Genomic DNA, 27,985 nt, shown 5'->3' with positions numbered 1-27,985 from the left:
AATGTTGGGGCCGCTACTCACGAATTTTCGATTTTTGAGTTATGCATCTTCTTCCAGCAAAAGAACGATAAATATAAAATTGATAATTCAGATTTGCAAATAAAGTCAGTTAAAAATACATAGACATAACTGTGAAAACTATATTCGTTTTATTAAAAATAGTTAATAAAATGATTAACATTACACAGCTTTTTTATTAAATATTAATAATTAATAAACTTTAACAATTTTTAGAAAACTTACTTTACATCGAAATGTTACATATATGTACATACGTATGTATGCAAATATTAAGGCAATTAACAAGACACATTCCATTAATTTTTTATTAAATTCACTTATTTGTAGACGACCCTAAAATTTAACCTATCTCTAATAATTCCGACTTTTCGCCGTGATACTGAGAAAAAAATTGTCCATTTGTTCCATATAGTATCTACCTGTAAGTACAATACAATATTATAGCCTCAACACAGCAACTTTTTGCTATGGGATACTCCAAAAAGACACTTAAGTATACAGACATATTTGTGATTTAAAATTTAATTTTAGACTCGAAACGGCATTGGTCGCCCATCCACCATTTCTCAATATTCACATATGTTTGTGTTTTTTGCGAATTCGTTACACTGTGCAATTTCGCACAGAGATCACAAAAAGGCGAACGATAGCTGAGACGATAGTAGCGACGCCACCAAAAATAGCGCATATATTCCTCTGGATGGGTGGCCACATATTGAAGATGTGAAGCCAGCTCAGCGACGTTCTGGAAATCTTCGGCATTTATGACGGAATTTGGTGGCACGAATCGGCTGTAGTCGGCACCGCCAAACACAACTGGAATCACATTTCGTCTCATTATGTTGTAGAGTTTCTCGGTCACGTAATCGTTGCAAAGTGAGTTTTCAAAAGAAAAATAAAATTTATAGCGCACATCCAAAAGTTTATCGCATTCATTTGAGCTGCGTGGACAACTGCAATTAAAAAATGTGTACAAGTTATTGGGTATCTTAAGGGGGAAGCTGGTCTAGAATTTTGAAAAAATCGAAAAATTTTTTTTTGTCTTAAAAGGTGCTTTAGGGTCTTAGAAATAATAAACCAAATGAGGGATGCCAGCAAAAATGTCTAAATGCCCAAATTTTTCATTCGACGGCAGTGCCTCGCAGGTATGCCCCGAACTTACTTACAACTTTAAACGCGTTTTTCTCGAAATCACTTTTTTTAAACTGGCCGAAGACATAACTCGAACAAATCTTAACCGATTCTTACGAAATTTTGACAATACATTCGAAATACCTTTCTCCGGAGACGTACGTAGGATTTTTTATTTATATTACATAGTTTTTTTTTTAATCAACAATTTTATGTCGTTCTTTATAGTGAAAATTGTAACTTTTTGTTCAAACGTGCACCATTTCGCGAAAAAACAAAATATCGAAAAAATCCTACGTACGTCTCTTTCTGTTGTTATATAGAAACTAAAAAAATTTTATTTTTTGATCCAGGACAAAAATTAAGGAGTTTACGTCTTCGGCAATGGACCCACTAGAAAAAAAGGCGCCTTAGGAGAACTGCTGGACAGCGGCCATTTTGAAATTAATTCAGACGAAAAATTTTGTATTTATACCATGAAAGCTATATTATTAAACCTATTTCACAGATTTTCGATTGATTCCTTTGTTGAGTCAAAATAAATTCATAAAATATGCCCATTTTTTGCGCTCTACACCAGCTTCCCCCCTTAAAGGTATGGCAAATAAAAGGTGATTTTTTAAGAGCTATAGAAAAGTTTTTCAAAAAAACACACGTAAAATTCAGAAAAATGCATGAAATTTTTATTTAAATGGATAGTACAGTCCATATAATTTAATGTTTGAAGATTATTTTATGCAAATATTGACCGCGACTGCGCTTCAAATGGTCCATTCGCTTAGTCCAATTTTGGCATCCTCTTTCCAATGCTTCGGCCGGTATCTCACATATAAATGCTTTAATGTTGTCTTCCAATGCGTTAGTTGAAGCAGGCTTGTCTGAATAGGCATGAGCTTTAACATAGCCCCACAAAAAGTAATCTAAAGGCGTTATATCGCACGATCTGGGTGGCCAATTGACAAGTCCCGAACGTGAAGTAAAATGTTCACCGAACTCGCCTCTCAACAAGTCCATTGTTACGCGTGCTGTGTGGCATGTGGCACCGTCTTGCTGAAACCACATGTCACGCAAGTCAAGCTCTTGCATTTTGGGCAAAAAAAAGTTGGATATCATTTCACGGTAGCACTCACCATTCACAGTTACGTTACTATTCGCAGCATCTTTGAAGAAGTACGGTCCAATGATACCTTCAGCCCATAAATCGCACCAAACTGTGACCTTTTCTGGATATATTGGTAGCTCTTGTAATTCTTCTGGCTGATCTTCACTCCAAAATCGACAATTCTGCTTATTTACGTACCCATTGATCCAAAAATGAGCTTCGTCGCTGAACACAATTTTTCGATAAAAAAGTGGATCTTCGGCCAACTTTCCAAGAGCCCATTCACCAAAAATTCTGCATGCGGTAGGTCGTTCGGCTTCAATTCTTGCACCAGCTGTATTTTGAAAGGCTTCACACCTAAATCCTTTCGCAACATTTTCCACGTTGTTGAGTAACAGAGGCCCAATTGTTGCAAACGACGACGAATCGATAATTGATGGTCATCATTAGCACTGGCCGATACAGCTGCGATATTTTCTTCAGTTCGCACTCTACGTAAGCGTGTTAGTGGTTTGATGTCCAATAATGTAAATTTGGTTCTAGTCACAATAGCTCGAATAACCGCTTCAGTGGGTCGATTAAACTGACCCTAAAATGGAAGAAGCGCGCGATAAACTTTCTTAACAGAACACGCATTTTTATAATAAAATTCAATGATTTGCAAGCGTTGTTCGGTTGTAAGACGGTTCATGGTTAAATTATAGACCAAACTGAAGATGTTTGACAGTGAAACAAAACACGAAACGTGCGTCAGCTGTTTAAACCAACTGTTTAAAAAGATAATAGCTAAAAAATCACCCGTCATAAAGGCTGGGACAAAGCTACAGGGTCCGACACTCGAAGTGTAACCAATTAAAAAGGCCATAAATTTATTTTGGAAAATTACTTTTATTCAATTCAAATTAAAAAATGTGTGGAAGTAATACAAAATTAAGAATAAATTTACTTTTGCTCGATATGACCACCTTTTGCCTTGACTATGGACGTGAGACGGTCCAGAAACGAATCGCAAGCTGCCCAAATGTGACTTGCAGGTACTTTGGCGCCCTCACGGACGATGGCTTTTTTCAGCATCTCGAGACTGATGAATCTTTTAGTTCGGATGTTGCTCTCCAAAATAACCCAAAGAAAATAATCCATCGGATTCACGTCGGGTGAATGTGAGCCCCATTATGTGGACGTTATGAAGTTCGGAACGTTGTTTTTTAGCCATTCTTGGTGCACTCGTGCTTTGTGAGACGCTGACGAGTTCTGTTGAAACATCCATGGTGTGCCACCGAAATGTTTGTCTGCCCACGACTTCAAAGCAACCTCCAGAATACTTTCCCGATATTTCGCATTTACCTTGACTCCAGGCTCGATGAACACGGGCGCCCATCCGCGGTTACAGTGGCCCAAACCATTACTTGTGGTGGGTGCTGCCTCCTGGTGGCCAATCGATGACTTAAATTTTCGTATGAACGATCAATCAAATAAAGCCTATTCGTTTACGAATTCCTCAATTTGAAAAATGTTCTTGTCAGAAAACACAAAGATCGGAAATTGCCCGCTTTCGACTAAGAAAGCAACTCCCTCGCTCTATCAAGTCTGACTTGTTGCTGCTTTGGTATGAGATCATGCGCTTTTTGGATCTTATAAGGCTTGACTTTGAGATCAGATATTTTCAATTCTTTCGCCATTTGGTGGGCACTTCGTCGTTTTGACCACTTTTTTATAAACATATTTTACAAAAATTAGAAAATTTCCACAAACTTTTCATCACATGGGTTTCGATTAAAATCTCTAGAAGAGTTTGTGGGTGGTATAGAGTTTTATAGCTTATTAGATTTTAGCACAATCAAGTGGACGTTTGGAGTTGCTAAAAACTCCCGTTAATTTTCATAATTTTTTCTTTTAATTTTGTTAAACATTTTCCCCATTAAAGCACGTACGAATTTTTTTTTTATATGAAGAAAATTATTAAATATTTAGGGTTAATGTGACACTACCCAATGTGAGGCTACTCTGCAAGAAGCATTAAAACAGTCTGAAGGAAATAGGTTAGATTAGGTTCAACTGATTGCCTTGCAGTCCCGCATAGAGCGGTTTGGATCATAGGGATACCAGATGAAGTTCATTAGTTTTGTGTTTCGAAGTAGTCCACCCACATGGTGCCTGTTTCTATTGCGAATTCAAATAGACATTTCCAACCTAATGCTGAGATATCTTCCAATCCATCCAACATCTGGGAGCTCCAGATATTTTAAACGTGTTTTGAATAACGCAGGACATAAATCATACTCCGCAAGAGCGTGCAATAATTGTGTCAATTTTTTTCACCAATAATCGGTTGATAGTGTTGGCGTAGCGTAAATATCGGCGTCGATTTCCTAATCGGGTCACAGCAACTAGGCAAACATTCTGACGCTTAATTACATGACTCGAACAGATTGGAACCGTGCGAAACTTTGTGGGGTGTGGCCACCACCGGACTGTTCATTCGGTCGAAAATATCACGGCTGTCAATGTCGCTGTGAGCGAAGAAACATCAACCAGCCGACGGGGCACGCAATTGAGCATCACCAGACGGACCCTACAGCAAATTTTAATGAAAAACTTCCACATGTTGCCGTACAAAGTGCAAATGGTGCAACCGTCAGTCGCATGTGAATTACGGTCAAGCCATCCTCAATCTCAACAACGAATGGGACTATTTCATGTCGAAAATCATCATGAGCGCATTGCAACTTACAGGGCCATATGATAAACGACTTCTTAGTGCCGGAATTGGATGAGGCGGTGTAACCGCACTCACAATCGATACTGTGCAGAAAGTCATGGGAAATGCTACAAAACGAGCACAAATGTATACCAACACTACTTTCCAGGTAACGAGATTTAGTAAAAAAGATATCAGGATTCAGGATATTTCTCTGAGTCCAACTTCCTTAATAAATTTTCATATTTATCCTATTTTATTGCGTTTTATTTCCTTCTCTAGTGAAATGTGTTTACCCAGGTATTTGTCTCGCTTACACTTCAGTACTGAGCACGATGCCAGCAGATGTTTGGTGGTTTCATCCTTCCACCTACAGAACCTGGAAGTTCCAAGATGATGATTCGACCTGATGCCCTGTGATGCTAATATTCCGGTGATGATTCTAAAATTACTCATATTTTATTCCATACAATCTTTAAATAGGTTTATGTTAAAGCTACCTTTCACTAATTTTGATTGTGTTAAACCCGGTAAATTGTCCCAGCATGATATTCTTTGTCTCTCCTCTACTTCCTGAATAAGGGAGAAGAAGTTACCCTTTCCTAAGACACAATGGCTCTGAACACATAAATGGTGACGCTGCCACTTTCTTGGATAATTTATTTAGCATTTCGTTCTCAGTATTTCCTATGGGCCCTGGAATCCTTCGGTTACGTACTTGATTATTCAGGTATAGAATATACAGCTTATCAAGACAATCCAGCTCCAGTTTTCATGTAACCTGGAAGGATTTGAGAGCCTCAATTGCTACCTGGCAATCAGTAAGGGTGGCTAGGTATCTGTTGTTATAGTTGCGTTTAAAGCTAAAGCGAACGCTTTTTTCAATTGGAAATATATTTCTATGATTGCCTGGTGCTTCCGAGTATCTTTTCCCAGGTCCACAGACACCTTCACATTCCACGGTGAGAGATCCACCCGGGTAGCATGTTATTATGTTCTGGTTCATCCTGTTGGTTTTAAAAAACTCTTCCCAACTCTTTCTCTTGCCCAGTCCAGTCTAGAAGCGTTTGAAAAAACTAAAAATTTTTAAAAATCTAACTGCCAACGAGGAAGTACGTTAAGTTTTCTAAACAGATGTACAGAATGGGAAAGGATTTAGAGAGGAGAGAAAACCGTCTACAGTCATCCAGTGCTGTTGATGTAGCGGAGGAGAGAAAAGGGATCTAGGCTGGAAAATTTCATCAAGTCATCCCCAAAGGGCACACTAAGGAATTTCAAGCGCCTAGCCGCCAGAGACGGGCATTTGCAGAGAAAGTGTTCCACAGTCTCTTTCTCTGCAGGATCCCCACAGCTTCTGCAATAGGGGTTGTACGGAATTCACCAGTGACCAGTGATCACCGCAATGAGTTTGGAAATTGAATGGGCATCCCCCCATCACCTTAAGCGTGCGGTTCCTATCGTATTGAGGCCATAGTGCTTTTGAAATAGCACACGATGAGACAGACCTCCATCTGTCTTGCGCTTTTTTTAGAAAGAAATTGTGTAGTTTCGCTTTAACGACGGCCAAGGGAATACCGATGTCTGAGAAGGGGGCAGCTGGAACCGGTTCTGCCGCCCCCTTTCTGGCAAGCTCATCGGCAATTTCATTTCCCTCTATGTTCCTGTGCCCAGGAACCCAGATGAGGGAAATGTTTCCTGCACGTTCGAGACATTTGAGTTCCTCCTTACAGGAGTTCACGAGAAGAGAGCTGCAATACGGCGACGACAGTGCCTTGATTGCAGCTTGCTATCGGAAAAAATATTAATGTCTCCCTCCCAACAGCGATCCCGAAGCATTTTGCAAGCCTGCAGGATCGCGAAGACGTCTGCTTGAAAGACGCTGCTTGTCTCCGGCAGTTTAAAGGAGACCGAAATGCTGGCTGATTTAGAGTAGACCTCCGCTCCCACTCCAGACTCCATTTTGGATCCGTCATTGAAAACAAAGGCATATATATCCGCACCAACTGTCCCCTCTCTGCAATCTTGCCTGCTCGGAAAGATAGCCCTAGCACAACCCTCAAAACACAGTTTGCGGATGGAGAGGTCGGTGCGAATATCAGAGAAGGAAGGGGAGATCTGCTTCAAGATGCTACTATGTCCTACAGGAAGTTGTCTCCAAAGGCCAATCTCCTTCAGCCTAATAGCACTCTGAACAGCAATGGATTTAACCTGCAGAACCACAGGAATTACGTGGAGAATAACGTTGAGCGCAGCGATGGGATATATTCTACAGGCACCAGTGATGCCCACACATGCTATTCTCTGCACTCTGGGTTGCTGGGTTAATGGGTGACAATTTATTAGCCGAAGTTCTACCCCAGCAGGGGTATCTGCGAAAGGCAGATATTTCTTGTGAGGAGTTTTTCCATGGTAGAGATACACTCGGAGGATTTCCCATTGCCTTTCACGGGATGACCGATTTAAGAAAATAGTGTTTCTATGATTTGGTCTCTCATGCCCGAGCTTTCGACAGATTTCCGCTACGGCGGCCACCACGATCTCTTCTAGTTTCCCTTAAATTACGTCAACGCAAAATTACGCTCAAAGTTCCACTCGTTTCTTCATAATTTTGTATTCTATCATCTTTGAATTTCAACCAATGCAGTTCTTGTTTTTGTCTGAAAGCAATACTCATTTTACTCACCTGAAATTTCCGCATTTGCCATAGATGTCAACGTCAATATACTCCTGTAATGCTGCTGCCAACTTTTCTCTCTTCGACAATGTCTCGCAGTGCGACACAAACCAAGCAGCCATCCGCGTCTTGCCTTCCCACACTTGCGACACGCTCGTTTCATTCCATTCGGCTGGTACTTGCCGCCATTTGGCATGAACTGCCGGCGCTACTAATTCACCAGTTTCAATATCCTCAAAATACTGATAAGGCCACATTATATCCGAATCGAGTCGATAGCTCATAGTCATGTTGTAGAAGCCAGCCTCATCGGTGAGCGCATGCTTTGTCTCACCTGGCGGTTCCATCAAAGCAAACACATATTGTTGATGCGGCGACCGTCTTCTAGGCACTGACTGCAGCAAAGGAAATGGCTGCGCTGTATGGAAGAGCACTGCATCGAACATTTCGATGGTGGGCAAGAAATCGCGATTGTTCGTCAAGTCACAACGGTACTCGTGACATTTGAATTCGTCGCGAAAGTAGGTGGGTCCCATGCTGTCCTCGCCTAAACCCCAACGTTCGTCTCCAAAGAAACTGTTCCATAATAGTATAGTGCGCGGCCGGTCAGAGCGCCCTTTTTCCGCCACTTCATTGTCGATTTGATTTTGGTAAGCACGCAAAATTTTATACTGATTGAATGCGGGTGCATTAATGATCAAATGGTTGATAGCCACAAAACTAGCGAATATTCCAAGACTTATAAGAATGACTAGATACTTTTGCCGTCGCAGCGGCATAGTGTCGTTCGTTACTTGCGCGGCCGATTTAACTGAAGTTGTTTGAACATTGGCACTGCCATCATCGAGTAAAGGCGCGTTGACGTTCGAATCGAGTTCAGAATATAGCATAGTGGCGCAAACAAATGAATGTCTCGTTTCAACCAACACTTTGTATTTACACGAGTAATAGACGAAATTTCGATTAGAAACTGATAATATTTAGTATCGATAGTAGTGCCCAAATTATCTCACTGCCGCAACCCGCTCCGCACAATTTTCAGGCCATCGTTGAACAACTTTCCAATTGATAAGATAAGTAAATTCCATTGGCACTAATAAATAGAAAACAAAAAATCATAGTCAAAATCTTGATTACCTTGGAAGAGAAGTGTAATAAGTGTTTGTACATGTATATGTGTGTGTGTACATACATTAAAAAAATATGAAAACACGTTGTTCACATGTATAAGTACATACAATGAAGTAGGTAATTTTTGTTTTTGGTGTGTAAATACAAACAATTGCAGGAATTTCATTCCCCAGTAGTAAAGTAGGAACTGCATGTTTCCAGAATAGCATAGAACTAACCCATTTTGGTACGGTACCAGAGCCAAAACCCCCAAAATTTTTTAAACGAAATGTTTAACTCCGACTAAGCTTTGGCTTGTCTTATCATTGACTACCCTTTCAAACACAACATTTAGTTTAAACATAAATTGAAGTAAATTTTTCTTATAACCAAATAAATATTTTTTATTCATTTTTAGAAAATTTCACACTTTAAAAAGAGGATTGAGTTTCTTAAGCGTAAATTTACGCCTATATTTGTTTATTTCAATAGCCATTTTTTCTATAATGAGAGAAGTTTTGCTTTTAAGTGTAGACAGGGCGTGAAAGTCGGTTTGTAAAATTTTACACATAAACTCCAAAAAAACGACATCATTTTTTTGAAAATTATTAAATTATTTCTGCGTTACATACAAATTCTCAAAAAACAAAAACCAGAATTTATAGTTAAAAAAATTGAAGATTTTGATACAAATATTAAAAAAAAGGGGGCTTCGTCAGAATTTTTTTGAGATTCTTCGCAATTCTTCTTCCTCTAAAGTTTTACACCCAAATAAATTGTCACGAAAAACCCAAATAATTTATTTTTCGAAAAAATTGATGATTTTTGCTTAAGCTTACATTAGAATTTTCGGAAAAACTCCTGTTTCTTTTAAATTATTATAATGTCAGCTTCTAAAATTTTACACACAATTTACAAAATAACGGCTTATACCATTAAAATATCGGCCTCTAAAGTGTCACACCCAAATTTTAACGAAAACCCAAAAAAAAATTTTAAAATGAATTTAAGTTTTAAAATTAAAAAAAGGCTAAAAGTACTGTTTGAAAATGTACAAAGAGAATTTACGCCAGAATTTAAAAAAAAAAAAGTTAAAATATGGGCCTCTAAAATTTTACTCACAAATTTTCTTGAAAAAACCTTAAAACTTAAGAATTTTATTTGAAAATTAACAAAATTGCAGCTTCAGCAGAATTTTCAAAAAAACATGTGTTTTTTTTAATTATTAATATATATCGGCTTCTAAAATATGACACACAAAGTGAAAAAAAAACAAAAAAAAAAACAGGTTATTGTTAAAAAATCGAAGACTTCGGTATGAAAATCAACAAAATGGCTGCTCATACGAGAACTTTTTTTTTAATTTTCACACATCGGCCTCTAAAATGTTACACCAAATTTTCACGAAAACCCCATAATTTATTGTTATTATTTAAAAAAAAATCAAAAATTATTTTTGAAAATTTACAAAATGGCGATTTATACCAGAATTTTGGAAAAATTATTTAAATATAAGGTTCTAAAATTTTACAACCACATTTTCACAAAAAAGATCAGGACGCGGGTTAACCCCGAATTTTCGAAAAAAGCATACATTGTTTTTAGTTTTTAAAATGGCCGAATAATCTCACGGCGCGGCGACGTCAATTGGGGGTTATTTGAAAGAAAAGGTGTACATCGATAAGCCAGCAGCAATTCAAGAGCTAAAGGATGAGATAATTCAGCACATTAATGGCATAGAACCTCAATTATGCCTCAGCGTCATCGAAAATTTGGACCTTCGGATGGAGGTGTGCCGTTGAGGCCGTTGAGGCCGCGGTGGCCATTTGGCCGATATTTTGTTCCATACGTAATTGAGCCATACCAATATTATCATAATAAAGAGAAATTACAATAATTTTCTGAAAAAATTGTATTTTATTCAAAATCAACACCGGCTCTTGAAACTTAATCACCCTTTATTTAGTTACATTTTTTCGGATAAACCGAAAACCAAAAACAAAATTTTTTTCAAACAAATGTTTTCCAACTAAAATTTTACTTTTTATCGAGAGTTTTTTTCTAATTCTTTTCCTTATTTTTAAATATATTTATTTATTAAATTTTTTGGACGTATATTTTTTTCGGGTAGACAGAAAGCCAAAGAAAAAGTTTTATTTTAATATATTTATTTATATTTTTGTCAGATAAACGGAAAAGCAAAACAAAATATTTTTAAATAAATTTTTTTCAAGAAAAATCTTATTTTATACTGAAAGATTTTTTTCTAATTGTTTTCCTTCTTTTCAAATATATTTATTTTTTTCGGATAAATAGAAAAGTAAAAACAAAATATCTTATTTGTTTATTTATATATTAATTTTCGGGTACAGAGAAAACCTAAAACAAATTTTTTTTTCAATATATGTATTTTATCTGAAAACAAAAAGAACAGTTTGCAAAAATATTTTTCCTCATTAGCTTAGTCTATGTACTAATCACTGAATTATTAATATTTCAAATTTTTCAAATAATTTTCGGGTAATTTCTTAACATACTCAAGTCTACAAATATACGAAATTTCAGAAAAATAAACACTATCCAAAATACACGAGTCACTTCTCCATTTTAGTTTCTATTAAGAATCGGTTATAAATAAAACTGTCCACTAATGGGCATAAATTACAAAGTCACCTTTGACGACTTTTATGTACTCACTTATACATACATAAATATGGCTCCATAAAAATTACCACTGAATTGGTTAGTTATTGCTTTCAGCTCACGAATGCCTTTGAGTCGATTAAGTTGATTGTTTTTGTTAAGCTCATTACTTTCACTGCCACTCCCACAGGTAATGTACGAGTGCATGGTTTAAAAATAGGAGTGGACAATCAAATGCGGAGCGATAAAGCAAAAGATAACAAGCGAGCGACGAACGACGACTATGAATATGTCACTGAGAGTGTTTGCTACACTGAGGCGCACTCGAAGGAAAATAAGTGAAATATTGATGAAATGGTAAAAGTGAAATAAAGTTGACATATTTCTATTAAACAAAATAAAAATAGAAGGTGATTAATGTGTCAACAATTACTAGAACCGCACGCACTTTTGTACAATAACAATTACGCACTGGAATATATGCATGCAGTGACACCTCGATATAACCAACTTGAAGAGGATGAGGAAATGCTTCAATATTTGTGGATGTAATTAAATCTAAAGAAAGTTATTAACAAATTTTTTTCAAAGATTTCAAAGATTGTGACCTTTATAAATTAAAAAAAAAAAACACGACTGAAGAAGAAAATGGGTACCAGTGTTAAGTTGGTATGTCATCAGGTAGTTGGTATGCCACCAGGGAATTATAAGGCAGACAAATTAGCAAGAGAGGGTATTACACCCCTACCTTGGTATGGAGATTGTAGGTATATACCTTCTCAACCAACACGAGATGTGTTGATAGTCTGACAAGTAATGCTACAAAAAGTATTTGGCCGAAATGGGGCGTCAGGCGCTACTTAATCGGTCAAGGAAAAACGTCTCTATGTTAGTTGATTTGATCACAGGCCATTGTCTCCTAGGTCGACATGCTCAAAGATTGAACGTCTAAGGACTGTCACTGCCCGTGCTATAACAACAAAAATAAATTAAGGTGTGTGTGTGCTGATATTTCACAAAAAAATTCTTACTAGTGCAGAAAATCTTTAAAAAATAAAAGAAATATATTTACTTGTGAAGAAGAGCAAGTAGCAGCGTATAGTTGGAGCAACGAGCTACAAAAAAATGTTGTTATTACGCCGCCAGACAACAATAATGAAGAACTCGATGACATTATCCAAAAATATATAAGTTAACACGAGTAACCAGCTAAGCAAAAAATAACAGTAGGCAGCGGAAACGTCGATGCACGAAAATATTGCGAGCTATGCCTCGCGACGTAATACGATTCCTTGCAGTAAAGTGCAAGACCAGCGTCTTTGGAGCTTAGGGCTAGCTTACGTTTAAGAATTAAGGGCATTATTAAGTCAGTTGAATTTGGGAAATAAATGCCGGCGGTTATCACATCGCTAAGTACTAATTCGCTCATTTAAGCGCAACACCGCGTATCATAAAAACACTGTGAAGAACGCTTATAATTAATTTATATATGCAAACAGACTTTCATCCGGTTTTTTAAGCTAGACTCTCTTTCGCTTGTCGGGTATTTAGATACCCAACTCAGGCAGTCAAGCAAACAACAATCCGGTCTCTTACGTAAACAAAAGGCAGAGAAGCCAAACTGCTTAAACTATTTCGCTCCGATTCTTAATTTTTTTAGCATTCTAAAAAATGTTGTGAGTACAAATATTTTTAATTTTTAGAAATCTCGGATTTTTATTTGTAAAAAGGAACAATTAGTAATCAAAATTTCGTCTTCCCTTCGAAAAGACTCCATCTTTCTTCTAATAAATAAATAATTGGCGCGTACACTTCTGTTAGGTGTTTGGCCGAGCTCCTCCTCCTATTTGTGGTGTGCGTCTTGGTGTTGTTCCACAAATGGAGAGACCTACAGTTTCAAGCCGACTCCGAACGGCAGATATTTTTATGAGGAGCTTTTTCATGGCAGAAATACACTCGGAGGTTTGCCATTGCCTGCCGAGGGGCGACCGCTATTAGAAAAATGTTTTTATTAATTTTGCTTTCACCGAGATGCGAACCAACGACCTCTCAGTGAATTCCTTATGGTGATCACGCACCAACCCATTCGGCTACGGCGGCCGCCCCATCTTTCTTCTATGGTTAGGAAATATCATCATCATTCACCATTTCCGAGATATCGTCTTTTTCGCAAATATTGTCTTACGCATATTAAAATGGTTAATGGGTTCAAAAAATGTATGTCTTTGCATATGGATGTCTTTGCATATTTTGGGGAAAAAAGAATAGTTAGGTTAGATTAGGTTGACCTGACTGACTGAAAGCCATCACATAGACCTATTGGTCCTTAGTGGTACCAGATGGAGCTTGACCCTTACGTTTCCTTGTAGTAGGCTTCTTATAATAAGCCTAAATTGGACACATCCAAGCCTACGCAGACGATGTGGGCGTATTAATCTCAGGACGATCACTTGAAGTTATATGCAATAAAATGCAAGTAGCTCTAAATATGATTGAGTATTGATGCGAATTGCATGGTCTTTCGGTGAATCCTACAAAAAGCACCTTAAGGCTTTTCACTAGGAAACGCAATATGGAAGGCCTGTTACTACCCACATTGAAAGGGGTAACACTGCAACTGTCTTCTGAGGTTAAATATCTAGGAGTAATTATATATAGTAAACTTACCTGGAAAAGACTTCTGGCAGTGTAAAATAACCTTTTGCTGTACATCACCCTAATTAGACCCATTATTACATACGCCTCTGTAGTATGGTGGAAAGACACAATGGTTAATTCCAGAGTAAAACCCCTAAACAGGCTACAGAGAAGTGTGTGCTTGGGTATCACAGGTGCCATGAGCACAACATCAGGTGATGCCCCTAATGCCATTCTGAACTTGCAACTTCTAGATCTTCAAGTTCGAAAGGAAGCAATGAAGGCGGCGTACAAGCTCAAGTTAAACGGAGTCTGGGGAAATGAAGTAAGCACTGGCCACTGTCAGATATACCACCAGTTGTCGGAGCGGTGCACACTGTTCTCGATCCCGGTGGACAATCGGGTGCCTGTCGTTAGCTTCGGTAGGAAGTATGATGTTTTGATTTCAGATAGAGATCAATGGTTAAGTCCAGAGAACCTATTAACGGGATACCAGCACACTTTCTACACCGACGTATCCAAAACCAGCGATGGAAGCGGATCTGGATGGTACTTAGACGAAGACACTAGTAACTCCTATGCCACAGGACAGATGGCCACGGTATTCCTTACGGAAGTCTATGCCATGAATGTGGCGTACTGGCTAATTGAGAAAAAGTGGCGGGGCGACAGTATTGGAATTTATAGTGACAGTCAATCAAAAGTCCTTGCTAACCTACGCTGCTCTTCGAAGTTAGTCGGTGAATGTAAGACAAAACTGAACAGTGTTGCTAAACACAACAAAGTTAGTCTTATTTGGGTGCCTGGACATTGTGGTATTGCAGGGAACGAGTTAGCTGATAAATTGACAAATGAAGGCTCTGCAAGTATGCCACTAGGCCCTGAACCCTTTCTAGGTGTCAATTCCGCATGGATTCAGCTATGGATTGACGACTTCATGAGGTCTACTCACAGAGATCGTTGGTCTGAGTTGAACTCGTGCGGAGTAGCCAAGTGCTTTGTGAAAGAGCCAAACAGAAAAACAGCGACCTTCCTGCTAAAACTCAGCAGGAAGGACCTGAGAGTACTGGTGGGTGTAATCACAGGGCACAACGTATGTGGTCAGCATATGGTTACCATGGGGGTCGTGGACAGCCCGATATGCCTATCCTGTCTTGAGAATGACGACACTGCAGAACATTTTCTCTGTAGCTGTCCTGCATTTGCCAGCATCAGACTTAGGATATTGGGCTGCGATACACTGAGTATGGACAAAGTTCATACTCTTCTTCTTCCGGATCTCTTAAAATTCATCAATGAATCCAAGAGATTTGTGGAAGAGTGACCTCAAACTAATCTATCCGTTTTTACCATCCACCTTCTATTTTTCCTATCTCTATTCTTTCTACTGATTTCTATTCGGGTGTAGTACAGTGGTCTACTGACTGAGTGCTTGGACTTGTCCAACCCCCCACAAATCTAATCTAATCTATAATAAGCCTGCGTCTTTTGCAAATCTAAGTAAGCTGTGAAGCTCTAGTCCCGAGAGACATTCTCACCTCTCATATTGTAGAGCTCCTAAACATTTCATGCGGGTTCTAGCTAATGCAGGGCAACAACATAGAAGGTGTTCAAGAGTTTCCCTCTCTTCTAGTCCATTGCAAAATCTGCAGCTATCCTTGTTTGCAATTCCCATCTTGTATGCGTGTGGCCTGCGCTAACAAATTATGGCCTGTCAGTATACCTAAGATAGTTCTGCTTTCCTTTCTAGAAAGGGCTAGTACGAATCTAGCGTATTTATCTGCATTCTGCGTACACATGATTTTCGCCTCCTGTCTATCTGTGTTTTCATGTCCGCAGCGATGTCATTGTATACCGTATTTAAAGGTTTCAGTATGTCCCTGCTAGTGCTATTTCTACAGCCTTTCCTACCGCAAAGACTTCTGCTTGAAAAATACTGCAATGGTCAGGGAGCTTAATTAGCCGCCTGATGTCCAGCTCTGCGCAATAAATCCATGCTCCAACCACGTCCATGATTTTCGAGCCGTCAGTAAATATATTAAGTGTATTGGGGCTAGGTTTCATTTCTTTTTTCTTTCTTCTATTGCTGTTCGGAATCTCTTCACCCAACTGTATTTCGCAGTCAAATAGTCCGTATTGGTCCGATAACTCATACCTATTCAGCAATGTCCGAATATTTTACAAGTAAATTCGCCTGTTGCGTTAGAATACTTAAAAAGCCTAAAATATTTTCATCGCTAATGAATCAGTAGGGAGAACAAAAATCTTTATAATCTAATTTTAATGGAGAATCTTTTTGTGTACATTTTTGGCCGTCTCAGTATCCGAAATTGCTGTCAATATTTTTCAAACGAAACAAAATATCAGCTTAAATATGATAGTATCTCACCTCAATTCAAATAATGAAATTTTACCAAATAAAACTGTATATCAATGGGTCAACCGCCATAAAACCCTGATTAGGCACCAAAATACGTCTTTTTATGCCAGCATATCAAGACCAAATTGCGTGTCTCACATCCATCAGCCCCTAAAGAAAACTTTATTTAAAACCTTTATTAAAAACTTTTATTAAAACCTCATTTTTGAGATGCTTATTTCGAAGTGAAGTGAAAAAAGGTGCAACCTATTTTGGATCTGCACAAAAAAAATCGATTGAAAGTCATGGAAGATATTTCGGAGATCAATTAAAGCTAGCTTTATCATAAATATTTTATGATCTCTTTTCCTTTTTAAAATTCAAATCGTCTGCTCGTATTTGGTCAAGCTGCTTGATTGGCGCAGTTGTGTGCACTTACACTTATTATTCAACTTCGCTTGTCAACTAATTTTTTTAATAGTTTCGTCGTACTCATTACCCCAGAATGGTTACCGTTCCAGGTGGCAATTTGTGACAGTAATAACATGTTTGCTTTTTTACCATGCATGTTTTTATGCAGGTATGAGTATGCGCGAGTGTGTACGTGCTCATAGCCCTAACAGTTCAGCCACATTATATTAATTAGACTCAGTGGAACATTAAGCCATGTCCTTGTTGCTTGACTTGTACAAGAATTTCGCTATTTTCACTTACTATACATGTATTTGTATGTATTAGGGCGGGTCAAATTTTTCGACTTCGTTCCTAGCAGATTCGGACTCTATATAGAAATATAAGAAAAAAAGTCCAAGTGGAGCTTAACTCTGAAGTCAATTTCAAGTACTCGAAATTTTAAAATAACATCACAAACAAAACTGCGGCTGCCCGCAATCAGACTGAGAGGATCGGGCTACAAGCTCGACCTCAGTTATGGGCACTCAAGTATTGTCAGAAACTTTGGATACATTTCCCTTTAGTCCAAGTGGGACATTGTTCACTCACATTCATTCAAGGGAAGAGTGAACAGGGGCAGCATTTGGAGGCAAGGACTGGTGGATCTGTTCACAGATGGCTCGAAGCTACATAGAAGAGTTGGGGGAGGAATGTTCTGCGAGGAGCCCCTAACAGACGCATTGTGTTCCAAGCAGAGGTAGTCACAATCAAAGAAGTAGCTAATTGGCGGAAATAAATATCTACTCCGACAGACAATACAGCAATCAGAGACCTGGGCTCGCTGGCGGTGCCCTTAGAACTCTTCGAAGAATGCCTGACTTTACTTTCGATCGCAACAAAATATTTCGATATAAGGCTCATTTGGGTATATTGCAGGCGACTTCGAGGCAAATAAGAGACTTGTGAAGTAGTTTCTCTGCAAAAGGAGAGGATTGGGATCGCCTTGATTACCTGTGTTCTGGGCTAGAAGAAGGGACTTCGCGTCAGCTCAGCGAGTACTGGGCAAGTACAAAAACGTATAAGATCGCGAAATCATTCTGGCCACATGTGGAACCAAGGCGCTCGGGGGATCTTTAAGGTTAGCAAAATATCAGATCTCGAGTTTCGTGAGTTGCGAGATATGCATGCAATGAGACTCGGTACTACTTCGAGTCTTTTTCGCGTCAGCTGTATGGAAGCTGAGGTGGAATCATCTATTAACCACTTGAAAGACTTCATCAACAGCATGAAGCGGTTAAGACAACCGTCATCCACAAATCGCTCTCCAATTTTCCTTCCCCTCTATTAGTTACCTCCTCCTTATTTCTCCTGGTATCATGGCGGCCGCCGTAGCCGAATGGGTTGGTGCGTGATCACCATTCGGAATTCACTGAGAGGTCGTTCGTTCGAATCTCGGTGAAAGCAAAATTAATAAAAACATTTTTCTAATAGCGGTCGCCCCTCGGCAGGCAATGGCAAGCCTACGGGTGTATTTCTGCCATGAAAAAGCTCCTCATAAAAATATCTGCCGTTCGGAGTCGGCTTGAAACTGTAGGTCCCTCCATTTGTGGAACAACATCAAGACGCACACCACAAATAGGAGGAGGAGCTCGGCCAAACACCTAACAGAAGTGTACGCGCCAATTATTTATTTTATTATCACAAAAAAATAATTTAATTTCTATGTATGAGTGCGTTCTCTCTTTGAGCAACCATTTTAACCTAACCTAACCGCAAGATGGCGCTACAAAGCAAATGGTTGTAATTTTTTAATATTGTAATAAGGGGTGAAAAAGGTACAGTGTTGAAAACATTAGCGAAAAAATTATCCGAAAAGACACGAGTCGGTCGTTCAGGATATCGAAGATTCAATAAAAGCTCCATTTTTCTCACCTGTACAAACGCGACAGCAGCGAAAATTAAACCAAACTCAGATACTCGAATTCCCATCTAAACCCCAAACAACAGGCCCCACCGCAGAGTCTAGCGGTTTGAAAAAAGAGACTGCTAAGCCAGGCACTTCGCCTAAAAATGTCGATGTTGCTGCTACAACAACAACTAAAAAGGTCAAACAGGATTCTGAAAGTACCATGAAATGGGAGCCGAAAGACTGGCGTTTGATGTTGGATAATATCCGTATAATGCGCACTGTCGATGCACCTGTGGACACCATGGGATGCCACAAATGTTCGGATGATAAGGCAGATGAAAAGACGCAACGCTTTCAAAAACTTGTTGCCCTAATGCTCTCAAGTCAGACGAAAGATGAAATCACCTTTGATGCCATGCAACGGCTGAAAAGCAATCAAATGACACCGCGAATCATTGCAGCCATGGAGAGAAGCAAACTGGAGGAATTACTAAAACCCGTATCATTTTATAAAAACAAAGCGAAATATTTACAATTGACTTCGCAAGTACTCATCGATAAATATGACAGTGACATTCCAGGCACCATCAAAGAATTGGAAGCATTGCCAGGGGTTGGTCCGAAAATGGCGCATTTATGCATGTCAACGGCATGGAATGAAGTGACAGGAATAGGCGTAGATGTGCATGTGCATCGCATTACAAATCGTCTAAAGTGGCTGCCTAAGCCTACAAAGGAACCCGAACAGACGCGTATCGCATTGGAATCGTGGCTACCACGAGATATGTGGCCAGAAGTCAATCATTTGCTAGTTGGTTTCGGCCAAACAGTTTGCAAAGCTATGCGTCCACGTTGCATGGAATGTTTGAATAGTGGAATATGTCCAGCTGCGCAATGTAAAAATGTAGTTAAGTCTATAAAAACTGGTCCAAAAATATTATTGATGGACAATGATGATAGTAAGGATGTGACAGTCACAAAAAGATCCAAATTGCAAAATCCAAAAAAAATTTCAATCGAAAATGGCCGGTAATACGAACGCAAGTTTGAGCAAAACTTCTTCATGCCATTCCTATTGTTTCAATCATAAAAATCAACTCATTCATAAAAAGAAAGCGACTGTACACACCATCTTTTTGTCGCTGCATTCGACAGCCAGAAAAGTAGCTGCCTATATGCCGCGCTGTCTGAATGTGGTATCCCCGCAAAACTAGTACGGCTATTCAAAATGACGTTGACAATACCAGAAGAGCTGTCAGAATCGAGAAGGACCTCTTCGAGCTGTTTGATACCTTACGAGGTTTCAGACATTGGGACCCGCTATAGTGTGACTTCTGCAAAAGATGCTGGAAAAGATTGTGCGAACTGCAGAACTTAATCGCTCAAGCAAAATTAAAAATTTTAAAAGAGGGTACAATAGTTGGCGTTTGCTGATGATATTGCCATCATCGGGCTTAATAACTTCGCTGTTTGTTCTGCCTTCTCCAAACTGGATAAGGAGGCAAAGCAAATGGATCTGGTGGTGAACGAGGACAAAACGAAGTACCTCCTGTCTTCAAACAAGCAGTCGGTGCACTCGCGTATCGGCACCCACGTCACTGTTGACAGTTATGATTTCGAGGTTGTAAAAGACTTCGTTTATTTAGGACCAGCATTAACACCGATAACAATGTCAGCCTTGAAGTCCAACGTAGAATTGCTCTTGCCAAGAAGTGCTACTTTGGACTAAGAAGGCGATTGAGTAGTAAAGTCCTCTCTCGCGAACAAAACTAACACTCTCTAAGGTTCTCACCGTCCCCGTCCTACGTTCGGCGCAGAAGCATAGGCGTTGACAATATCGGATGAGGCGCCCCTTGGAGTGTTTGAGAGAAAGGTTCTGCGGAAGATTTTTGGACCTTTTCACGTTGAAGACGGCGAGTATCACAGGCGATGGAACGATGAGCTGTGGGAGCTTTACGACGACTAGACATAGCATAGCGAATAACGATCCAGCGACTATGCTGGCTGGGTCATGTCGTCCGAATGGATACAAACGCTCCGGCTCTGAAAGTATTGGAGGTAGCGTCTTTCAAAATTAGGAGTACTCGAAATAGGTTAGGTTAGATTAGGTTGACCTGACTGACTGAAAGCCATCACATAGACCTTTTGGTCTTTAGTGGTACCAGATGGAGTTTGACCCTTACGCTTTCTTGTAGTAGGTTTCTTGTTTCTTTCGCAAATCTAGACCCTAAGCTTTGAAGCTCTAATCCCGAGAGACATTCTTACCTCTCATATGGTAGAGCTCCTAAACATTTTATTCGGGTTCTAGCTAATGCAGGACAAGAACATAGAAGGTGTTCAAGAGTGTCCCTCATTGTTTGCAAGTCCCATCTTGTATACGTGTGCCGCTACCAAATTGTGGTCTGTCAGTATACCTACGATAGTTCTGCTTTCCTTTCTAGAAAGGGCTAGTACGAATCTAGCGTATTTATCTGCATTCTGTGTACACATGATTTTCGCGGCTTTACAAGTGGCTAGATTATTCCACCTCCTGTCTGTCCCTGGTTTCAGTATGTCGCTTTCTTGTTCGAATTGTATGTATGTAAGCAGCGCTTTTGGCAATCTCATTTACAATATCGTTTCCGGCAATGTTGTTTTCTTAGAAATTTTATGTAGAAGCCGAATCTGCTGGAAGCGGTGCCGGGAAAAATCCTTCTGTACAAATTGGCCCGCCCTAATGCGTGTACAGGTATATCGGTCAAAATCGGATAAGCGGCTGTCGCGCCAATCAAGAATATGTGCATATGTTTGTAAATATTTAGGTGCATGTGTTAGTGCATTTATGTACAAGTTGATTGATAGTTATTTGTTGATGTGTGATTTAATGGGTAGAAATAATTACTTCGTCTATACTAACATGAAAACGCTGTTACCCATACATGCATACCTATGCATCTCACGCAAGTCTCTAAGGTACCATAACTCAAAATCGCGTTTGTACTCGCATAGCAGTGATATGAAAAAAATATTAATAACTGGATTTATCTTCTTTCGTTTGATATCCACACCAATACCATAGAATAGTATTTAAATTAGTCCTTCAAAATGCTAAAATTGAATGAAACTTCACGTGCATATATTTTTTTCTGGATAATAAAGAAAATTATCAATCTAACTACTAAAATCATCAATTTAAATAAATAAAATAAAAAATTAAATTAAATTAAACAAAACCTTTAATTTTAATTTGGCATACAAACGTGGCTAATGCTACGAAAAAAATATTCAAGAAATATAACAGCAATATTTAATTGCTTGTCGCAAACTGTTATTCACGTTATTATTTTTATTTTTTTTTTTTTATTAATATTATTTTTAATTGTTTGCAAGTAAGACCGCACTGGGAAAGAACTAAGGCAATTCTTCTATCAAACGGCAATCGACATACTTGAATGCTCTTTCAATTTAATTAATTCATTGTAATAAATCGAGAATTCCAACATCTACTCGTGACAATACAGCCATTGTATTTCTTGTATGTACTTTAAATGTATGGGTGCGTAAATAAAAATAAATGAGTACAGTGCGTAGCCGAAATATTAGGCACATTAAACGATTTACTATCAGTTAAAAATTTGCAAAATAACGTAAGGTTTTTTTCGTACAGAAATTGTTATACGTAGCCACTTTTGCGAGCCTCAGTAAGCTCTGTAATCTTTGTTCAGCAAATATCTATTGACCCAAGTCAACGGCATACGCTGCAGGTGTCCATATTTCCTCAACTTGTGTAATCAAGGAAATCCACAAGAAAAAAAGGCTAAAGTAATAAATGAAATGTTTGATATTAATTCCAGAAAATTAATGATTAAAAGGCCTCGCCGACATTTACAAAAACGGCAGCTTACCAGCAACATTAAATTGGGCAAACAGGCAATTGAAAATCACTCACATAAATCGGCAAATACTCACAAAACGCAAACCGAATTTTTGTCAAAGCAAAATTCCTGAGTTACCTCCAGCGGATTAGAGTAATTGACCATTAAAAAACTACTTTTGGGGAAATAACTGCGGCGTTGGAAAAATCTGTCAAACCGGCAGCCGCCATAATTAATGACGTTGCTGTCAGCGCCTAAGCTGGCAATACAAAGATTAGACAGAGTAGACTATGAAGAACTACAACAAAAACATTATTTGAAGATTTTTTTTGAATTTCATTGTGGGTTAAAGCAAAGTGTGGTTGAGGTAAAGGTGGAAGGTGGAAAGAGGCAGGCATAGCAAGAGAAATGATCTCTGCAGTCGTTAGATGTCAAACAATTTTACTTTCCCGTCCGAAAAGTAGTCTGAGAAAAAAAAAGTTTTCGGTAATAAATTTGAAAAAACAGAATTTCGATAAAAGGAATGCAAATCAATTTGAAAATCTAATTTTCCCTTGCTAGCTTTGCTCAAGCAAGTGCTTTAAAAGAACAAAAATTAAATGGATTCATCAGTGAATCAGTTTTTTCTAAGCTGAAGGCCCCACGTATAGATCTGTTTGTTTATTTTATAAATAGCCACACTTTCTCTCATAAAAAATTAAGAATTCTCCACATGTATAGCCTTCCGTTCACAATTCGCTTATCTGCAACAAATTTTCCACAACACGCTCCAAAATTAATTTCACCCAAACTGAACAGCCAAATATCAGTTTGGGGAAAAAGAAATCCATTCTTTGTAGATGGATCGATAGATAGTGATCGATAATTCGTAAAGTATCGATCAAACAATTTAAAGTTTATGCTCGTGGTCAAGGTGACATTTCACACTAAAGAAATTTGTTTGCTATTTTTTGTTTGTTCCATTCAGTTGTGAGTTACAGGGTGCTAACAATGGAAGTCAACAAAGAAAAAATTCGGTATGTTTTACAGTTTTTCTTTGATAAAGGCGAAAATGCAAGCCAGGCCGCTGACATTGTGAATGTTGTTTATGGAGCCGATACTGTAACAGTTAATTACGCGCAATTTTGGTTTCATCGATTACATTCAGGCATTTTTGATGTTAACGGAAATCTCGATAAAATCACAGAAATAATCCCAGTTGACCGCTATGTTAGTAGTCATAGCATCGCTCATGACCTAAAGATGGACCACAAAACAGTTTTAAATCATTTGCGCACAAAGTAATAGTTTTCTTTTTCCCCAAAATAATATTAAATTTTAATTTTTTCTATCATAAACTCAATTCTCTCACCTTGATCAAAGTTTTTTTTCGCTAAATAATAGCAATCGTAATTTAAATTCATAAAAAATGCTAATAGTTTCAAAAATTCTACTGCAAATCACTTTTTGGAATTAAAATATTTCTTTTTTTTTTTAGTTCTTTACCCGCCAGGCTTTCCACCTCTAACGGTGATTTAAGGTACCACATGTCTACAGGCTCGATGCAAATGATTGGAGAGCGCCCATCTGCGGTTTACAGTGGCCCAAAACATTACCTATAGCGGATACCGCCTCCTCGTGGCCAATCGATGACTCAAATTCTCCTATGAACGGTGGGTCAAACAAGCCCAATCGTTTTGGGAGTTTACGAATAGCTCAATTTGAAAAATTTTCTCGTCAGAAAACACAATGTTCGGAAATTCACCGTGCATAAGCTACGCGAGCGGTCTGAAGTTGGTTACATTTCGAGTGCCGGACCCTGTATTAACGTCTCACACTATCGGTTTTTGATTAACTATTCTTTTTTCGAAGCGTTGTACAATTGCACTTATAAATAATTTTCATTAGATAATTTAACTTTTAACTATCACTTTAGATGGTTCCATCCATAAGAGCTTTTCGTCAGGAATTGTGCGATATTCGATATGTTGCTTTTACAGATCGACCATTTTTACAATATGTTTCACGTTAACATTGTTCTATCGTGTAAAATTTTCTATCTGTATATTTGACAGATGTCAAAGATGACATAAGAAAAGTACTGTCTAGAAATTATGCACTACTGAAATCTAGGCATCACTTTCGTCATATATTTATATAGGGCGCTTACAGGTAGCAGTTTTATAGGCCATTCGAATTTGGTATAATATTGTTGAGGTGTTGATCATTTTCTTCCACTTAAAATACTTCCGAACATGTGAAGCAGATATTTTTTATGAGGAGCTTTTTCAAAGCAGAAATACACTTGAGTATAAAATAATAGTGTAAACTTGGCCATTCGTCGCGTATTATTATATTTTCAGTAGGTATATATACAAAGTATTCGATGCGGTACCAGCTGGTGGTAGCAGAGGAAGAGGAAGGCCTCCTCTGCGTTGGAAAGATCAGGTGGAGAAGGACTTGGCTTCACTTGGGGTGTCCAATTGGCGCCAGTTAGCACGAGAAAGAAACGACTGGCGCGCTTTGTTAATCTCGGCCAAAATCGCGTAAGCGGTTATCGCGCCAATTAAGAAGAAGGAGATATATACAAAAATAACTAGAATTGTGAAAATCTGTTTGCAATAAAAGACTCGACTAACAAAAAAATACAATTTCGACACTGCAATCTCAAGCAGTGAAAGAATAAAATAAATAAATATATTGAACAAATTTCCTATTTCCTTCCCGGCACAATATTTGTTCTCTTAACATTTTCTTTCATTAATTCAATTAAAACTGTAACACAACACACTTAAACTTACATATGCATTATTTCTCATTACGAAAGCATTTTTTAGAAACACAAATCATCATCATGAATACAGTCGTTAATACATACATACATATGTATGTACATATGTGATTTAGCACGTTACTAATGTTTGTTTTCGCGGTCACTCCACGCCTTATGCTGAAAACAGTGAAGCCCGTAAACGCAATTCCGACCCAGCTGATTGCTCTCTCACCACACAGTATTGCCAAGCAGTACATTTCGAAATCATTTACAAAATAAACTTAGAAAAATGATAATTTTTGTTAAAATAGCTTAAAAACACTGTTGAGTAATGTTAATTATAGATAAATGAACTTTTTGCATTTGTTGGTTTTTGGCTTTGGTTTATTAAACAATGAAAAATTGTAACTGATAACGCGAAAAGTGTGTAAGCAAAAATATCAATGGCAACATTGTGTAGATACAACCAAACACATACACACACAAACCGATGTATTGTGTAAATATGTAATTAAAAGAACGCAGTTCTTCTCGGGGGTGAGTTTTTGTGCACGGTAAGGGCATGCGGTAAGGAATTCCGTGCGGTCTTCACTGTTTTCAGCATTAGGCGATTAGTAAATGTTTACAAAGCGAACTCACGCACACACACAGTATCTCCATTAATATTCAATTGCTAATACGCATGGTAAAAACACGAGTAATTGCCGGCAAGCTGCAAACAAGCAACACAAGCTATGTACTTACTTCATTCTATTGGCAAGAATAAAAGCAATATGATTTGTACGACTGGCTGTAAAACAAATGTTTAAATGTTAATCACAAAATTTACTCAAGCAGTTCTAAACACCAACAGCAGCAAAATTGAACTGTTCTAAAAATGGGCAACGTGATTGCCTGAGACTACTATGCGTCTAAGGCGTCGGCGTAGATAAACGTAAAAATATGTACATTTGTATATGTATATTTGGCTGACGTAACCGAGATCATGACAGTGGTTTCTTTACGAAAAAAATTAAATTGTGTTCGTGATATATGAAAAAAGTCTACATAGCCACCGGTGCTATCTGAACAACGACTGATTGGACGAGTGTGCGAATATGTGTGAAATGGGCGGCAGAATTCCAGTACCGAGTACTCCGTTACTCTCATAATTTTGTTTTTCACCATATTGGGTGAAAAGATTTCAAAGGTGAGCTCTTTAACATATTCGTTATTCGGCTCTGAGCGAATTTCAGTGAATCAGGTGAGTTTCATGGACTGGCGTCACTTCAGGTGTGTTTACAAAAAAACTGAGATTGTGTTAGTAATATGCGGAAAAAATTAACGCAGTTCCACACATGTTGACGAGTGTGGGAATATGTGTAAATTGATCGTGCGAATATCGGCTGCCGAATCCCCAAAATTTTCTTTTTTATCATAGCTAACCATTTGCTCTACGCAATAAATTTAGTGCTTTTTTATACCCAAAATGCGAAAATTTTTAAGTTTCGAGTTTGTTTCTTTTTTTTCTTAATTCTAAGCTACCGAAACTGTAAGTTAAAAAAAAAACTGTATTATTAAACAGAAGAAGGTAAAAAAGGTCGCTCTGAGAAGATTTTAGTGTTAATGAAAATTTGTTGATTCTTATAAAATTTGATCATTTCAAAGTGTAAATTTAATTTTTTGTTCCTTTTAAGGTTATGCAAGAATATTAAATGTTCTTCTCTCAACTTTTCTTAAGATCAAAAACCTTTTTACACATTTTAAAAAGAGTTTGAACTTACTGAATGCGAATTAAAACCATAGAGGTTGAATCGTTTCTTTCAGTCCTAAATCCTTAGTGGGACATAGGACATAAGAGGTGTATTCATTGTAGAAATAAGCAACAAAATACTAGAAAATACTAAAGAAAGAATAATAACATTTTTACAAAAAGAGTACCTTATCTAGTTACATATCCTCAAACATAGCAAAAAAATCGTTCACTTAACAAAAGAGTTTCGCTTAACAAAAAAACGAATAAAGTAAATTGTACATAACCATAACACATTTTAAAAAAACAATTTATAACGCATACAAAGTTCTTTAAGTAATTCAATAAAATATTGGTATTTTAATTTCTTTAAATAGGCATTTTAGTGCGTTTTTATATCCAAAGCTAGGCAACAATGCAGTAGTAAGAGAGAGATTTGTCTGCTAAAAGCAGGAAAACACAAAAAACAACTGCAATCGCGAGCAATGCTACCAGATGTTAAAAAAAAGTAAAGTTAAATAAAACAGAATGAATTATAGAACTAATTTTTAAAAAATGTATATTTTACAAAATTATAAACATTACATTTTAATTAGAACAGGCTAGAAAAATGTCATGAAGAAAGAACTAAAACTCCGAGACTAAATAACAGAAAAAAATGCTAAATCAAGTTACGAAAATGGTAATCTGGCACTGTATGCACTAGTATGCTAAAACCACATAACTCATTGTCAAATTCGCTGAGCGCAAAGTAACGGTACCACGATAGGCGCCATCTCATTATTCTTTCCATCATGGAAAAATTAGTGCACTTTGCTCTCATCACTCAATAAACAGCGACAGCTAAGAGAATTGTAATAATTTTTTGAAGTTATGTCAGACTGATTTGAACGAAATTAGCGTCTACCATCATTAAGTTAGTATAATCTAGCATCTAAGCAAGAATCGAAGCGGTGAATAAAACAAGGAA

At 37.9% G+C, this 27,985-nt stretch overlaps 1 protein-coding gene and 1 pseudogene across 1 annotated transcript; one reads left to right on the top strand and one right to left on the bottom strand.

The window, feature by feature from the left end:
- Nucleotides 1-126: 126 nt before the first annotated feature.
- LOC129237566 (alpha-(1,3)-fucosyltransferase C) lies at nucleotides 127-26,131 on the bottom strand. The gene is made up of 4 exons (XM_054872389.1): nucleotides 25,923-26,131; nucleotides 25,312-25,460; nucleotides 7,636-8,683; nucleotides 127-974 (listed from the first exon to the last, which is right to left on the bottom strand). The coding sequence occupies exons 3-4, from the start codon at nucleotides 8,514-8,516 to the stop codon at nucleotides 536-538; spliced, it is 1,320 nt and encodes a 439-aa protein (XP_054728364.1). The 5' UTR covers nucleotides 8,517-8,683; nucleotides 25,312-25,460; nucleotides 25,923-26,131; the 3' UTR covers nucleotides 127-535.
- On the top strand, nucleotides 11,797-19,776 carry LOC129238178 (endonuclease III-like protein 1; annotated as a pseudogene).
- Nucleotides 26,132-27,985: the final 1,854 nt, after the last annotated feature.

This window comes from Anastrepha obliqua, chromosome 2 (assembly GCF_027943255.1).
Source record: "Anastrepha obliqua isolate idAnaObli1 chromosome 2, idAnaObli1_1.0, whole genome shotgun sequence".
NCBI lineage: Eukaryota > Metazoa > Arthropoda > Insecta > Diptera > Tephritidae > Anastrepha > Anastrepha obliqua.
The sequence above is the reverse complement of the archived record's forward strand: the minus strand, read 5'-3'. Positions and strand labels throughout refer to the sequence as shown.